The sequence below is a fragment of the Neophocaena asiaeorientalis genome, unplaced genomic scaffold (assembly GCF_003031525.2).
Source record: "Neophocaena asiaeorientalis asiaeorientalis breed wild unplaced genomic scaffold, Neophocaena_asiaeorientalis_V1.1 scaffold822, whole genome shotgun sequence".
Taxonomy (NCBI): domain Eukaryota; kingdom Metazoa; phylum Chordata; class Mammalia; order Artiodactyla; family Phocoenidae; genus Neophocaena; species Neophocaena asiaeorientalis.
Window position 1 is genome coordinate 172465 of NW_020172647.1, and position 4138 is coordinate 176602.

Genomic DNA, 4138 nt, shown 5'->3' on the forward strand with positions numbered 1-4138 from the left:
GGTTGGCTGGAGGGAGGAAGGGGTCACAGCACATCGTGAGGAGGCAAAATGTGCTTGGTGAGCATTGTGAAGAAGGGTTGCAAGGCTGGCCTGAGGGAAGATAGGATGCTGGTTAGGATGAGAATGGTGGGGGGCAGGGAGGATAGAAGAGGCAAACCACAACAAAATAACTAGTCTGGTGGTCCTGGGGACTGACTGGATATCCAGAGGCTGAGCCAATGGATGTAGGAGTTGTAAGAGAGAGCCAGGTGGGTGTACCTTCCTTAGGATGATCCCTGTTTTTTCTGCCTCAAGACTGATTCCAGTCTGTCTTCCCAGCTCAGGGCCAGGCACAGAGTAGCATCATAGATGTTGGCAAGTTGAACTGAGCTTTCTCTTGCCCCTGTCCCAGAATGGTGATCACTACCCCTGCCTGGATGACTTGGAGGGCCTGGTGGCTGTTGGCCGGGACCTACCTGTGGGGTTGGAGGAGCTGAGACAGCTAGAGCTGCAGGTACTGACGGCACACTCCTGGAGGGAGAAGGCCTCCAAGACCTTTCTCAAGAAGAATTCTTGCTACACTCTGCTGGAGGTGAGGCCTAGGACCCTGACCCACAGCCTCTCCTGCCTCTGGCCCAGCTGTTGAGACAGCTCATATGAGTGGGGCTTTGGGGGTGCTGGGCAGGGGAGGGAGGGGGTGGGAGTGAGGGGAAGCCTGGACATTCCTCCTTTGTCTGCTTGCCTCAGGTGCTCTGCCCATGTGCAGACGCCGGCTCAGACAGCACCAAGCGCAGCCGGTGGATGGAGAAGGAGCTGGGGTTGTACAAATCTGACACAGAGTTGCTGGGGCTGTCTGCGCAGGACCTCAGGGACCCAGGCTCTGTGGTAAGGAGCTTGGGCCCAGATGGGGAGAAGAGCCTGGTGACAGTAGTGTCTGAGCCAGGTGGCCATGAGCAGCAGACTGCTTGCTCCCTGGGCCTCAGTTCTCCTGGTCTGGGAGTGGGGTATTCATGGTGCCAGAGAAGGAGGGTTGGGGTGCTGACCTCTCCTCCCCTGTCCTGGGCACGGCAGATCGTGGCCTTCAAGGAGGGGGAACAGAAGGAGAAGGAGGGAATTCTGCAGCTGCGTCGCACCAACTCCGCCAAGCCCAGTCCACTGGCATCATCGACCACAGCTTCCTCTGCAACCTCCATCTGTGTGTGTGGGCAGGTGCCAGCTGGGGTGGGAGCTCTGCAGTGTGACCTGTGTCAGGACTGGTTCCATGGGCGATGTGTGTCGGTACCCCGCCTCCTCAGTTCCCCAAGGCCCAGTCCCACCTCATCCCCACTGCTGGCCTGGTGGGAGTGGGACACCAAATTCTTGTGTCCGCTGTGCATGCGCTCACGGCGCCCACGCCTGGAGACCATCCTGGCACTGCTGGTAGCGCTGCAGAGACTGCCTGTGCGGCTGCCTGAGGGTGAGGCCCTGCAGTGCCTCACAGAGAGGGCCATCAGCTGGCAAGGCCGTGCCAGGCAGGCTCTGGCCTCTGAGGATGTGACTGCTGTGTTGGGACGGCTGGCCGAGCTTCGCCAGCGGCTGCAGGCTGAACCCAGGCCCGAGGAGCCCCCTACCTACCCTTCAGCCCCTGCCTCTGACCCTCTCAGAGAAGGCAGTGGCAAGGATATGCCTAAGGTGAGCTGCACAGCCCAGCTCTTTCGCCCTCAAATTCCTGTCTCCTAGCCCTCACCCTTACTTAGGCTCCAGCCCTGTCCCTGCTCTATGACTTTTGGTCTCCTTTGGCCTGGCCTCCCTGCCCCGTTCTGCCTCCTCTCCAGATCCCTGCAATGCTCCATGCCGGCAGCCTGTGTCTGCCCTCCTCCCGGAGGTGGAGGGTCCCAAGTCTGAGGTTGTGGGGGAACAATCGGGCCTGGTTCTTCAGTTACCGCTACCTGTCCTTGCTCTCTTCGGCAGGTGCAGGGGTTGCTGGAGAATGGAGACAGCATGACCAGTCCCGAGAAGGTAGCCCCGGGGGAGGGCTCAGGTAAGAGAGGTAGGTTTAGGTGTGGGTAGGCTGTTTACTGGATTTCACCAGAGTGACCCACGTGGTCCTCGGCTCTGTCGGGGTGGGGGGTACGACCGGGAGCAGCCTCTAACCCAGCTTGTCCCCGCAACCCCTCAGACCTGGAGCTGCTGTCCTCGCTGTTGCCACAGTTGACTGGCCCTGTGTTGGAGCTGCCTGAGGCAACCCGGGCCCCCCTGGAGGAGCTCATGTTGGAGGGGGATCTGCTTGAGGTGACCCTGGATGAGAACCACAGCATCTGGCAGCTGCTGCAGGCTGGGCAGCCTCCAAACCTGGAGCGGATCCGCACACTTCTGGAGGTGAGGAGAGGAGGGATCATGGGCAGGGATGGGAGGTCAGGCCAAGCAGGCAGGGAGCCCAGGCCTGACCACTGTCCCGCACTTCTCTTTGCCCGTTGGTGATCACAGCTGGAGAAGGCAGAGCGCCATGGGAGCCGAGCACGGGGCCGGGCGCTGGAGAGGCGGCGGCGGCGGAAGGTGGATCGGGGTGGGGAGGGCGATGACCCAGCCCGAGAGGAGCTAGAGCCAAAGAGGGTACGGAGCTCAGGGCCAGAGGCCGAGGAGGCCCAGGAGGAGGAGGAGCTGGAGGAGGAGACTGGGGGTGAGGGCCCACTCCTGCCCACCACTGACAGCCCCGGCACCCAGGAGAACCAGAATGGCTTGGAGCCGGCGCTAGGGGCCAGTTCAGGCTCCTCGGCCCCTTTCTCCACTTTGACTCCCCGGCTGCACGTGCCCTGCCCGCAGCAGCCGCCTCAGCAACAATTGTGACAGTGGCTGAGCCTAGCACAGACCCCAACAGAGACCCCTTGGCCTCAAGGATCCTCTTTCTGACCATCAGGCCTGCTTCTTGGGAGGTGGGCGAGTAGGGGGGATGGCCACCCCCCCACCCCAGCCCATCCCCGAGTCCCTTGACTTTTATATTCTGACTCCAAGGTATTGTTCAGACCTCAGCTCCTGGGGGCCGGCCCCTGGAGTCCCCCTCCCTGGTAGCCTCTAACCAGCATTCCCAGACACCTGAGGCAGATAGACAGATGGGCAGGTGGGCAGGGGGGTGGCTGGGGCTGGGCCGGCACCATTCCAGAGACACGGCCAGTGCATATGCAAACTGGGGGAATCTCCTCTCCCTTCTCTCCCCAGTTGTGGCCCTCGCCAGGCCATGCTACACTAACCTCACCTCTCCCTCTCACTCTTTCTCCTCCTTCCCCCCTTCTCCTGCCTCCCTCCTCCCTTTGCCTCCTTCTCCTCCCTTCCCCTGACTGTTCCACCCAGGAGGAGGAAACTTCACATAGCTGTGCTCACAGTTTTTTATTTTAAATGAATTTGGCTGGGGAGCTGAGCAGGGCTCCCTGTGATCTGAAGAAAGCTTTTGGTGCTTGTCCTCACTACCACCTTGATCTTCCCTCCATGTCCTGCCCTGTCTCCTTTCCTCCTCCTGGGTTCATGTTGTAATAAAAGAAGATTGTTGGTGTGTAATTAATTTGTTCAAAAGAAAAAAAAAGCAAAACAAGAAACTTGGTTCCAACTGAAGCCTATTTTAATTTTATTTTATTATTTTCCTCTTGTTAGAAATAAAACCCTTAGCAACATTTTTTGGAAACATGTTTCTGAAGTGCATTTCTCTGTGGTGGGGGAGAACAGTGTCAGATACTATTTTAGGCTTTGTGGGCCAAGAGGAAAAACCAAGTGGATAACCAGTGTTCCTAAGGCCATTTACTGAGCACTTACAGGCTCAGCAGCCATGGCTCACGGGCCCAGCCGCTCCACGGCATGTGGGATCTTCCCGGACCAAGGCACAAACCCGTGTCCCCTGCATCAGCAGGCGGACTCTCAACCACTGCGCCACCAGGGAAGCCCCTAGAGGAACAGAATTTTAAGGATGAATTTCTGAATTGGTTCTGGGGTTTCTGGAATTGGTTTTCTAATCTGATTAGATTTTAGAGACACTAATGACTATCCCAGTAGTAAAGAGAGCACGGATATTCCATCGCATGAACTGCTTATAGAGATACACAAAATATTACCAGTGGATACTCATAATCAACCACTCATAAGAAGCAAGGATCTGGGTGACTGTATTTTTGAACATGTTTCTTAAATTAAT

At 57.7% G+C, this 4138-nt stretch overlaps 1 protein-coding gene across 5 annotated transcripts in view; it reads left to right on the forward strand.

The window, feature by feature from the left end:
• KDM5C (lysine demethylase 5C) overlaps positions 1 to 3634 on the forward strand; it is a 31513-nt gene extending 27879 nt beyond the window's left edge. For 3 of the 5 annotated variants that reach the window (XM_024739488.1, XM_024739486.1, XM_024739487.1), the window contains 6 exons: positions 370 to 571; positions 727 to 864; positions 1051 to 1650; positions 1930 to 1999; positions 2138 to 2337; positions 2446 to 3634. In XM_024739488.1, coding sequence (XP_024595256.1) covers positions 370 to 571; positions 727 to 864; positions 1051 to 1650; positions 1930 to 1999; positions 2138 to 2337; positions 2446 to 2805 — 1570 coding nt within the window. In that variant the 3' untranslated portion in view covers positions 2806 to 3634. Of the gene's footprint in view, positions 1 to 369; positions 572 to 726; positions 865 to 1050; positions 1651 to 1929; positions 2009 to 2137; positions 2338 to 2445 lie in introns of all 5 variants that reach the window. The other 2 variants (XM_024739485.1, XM_024739484.1) reach the window with 1 other exon arrangement.
• The last annotated feature ends 504 nt before the right edge of the window (positions 3635 to 4138 follow it).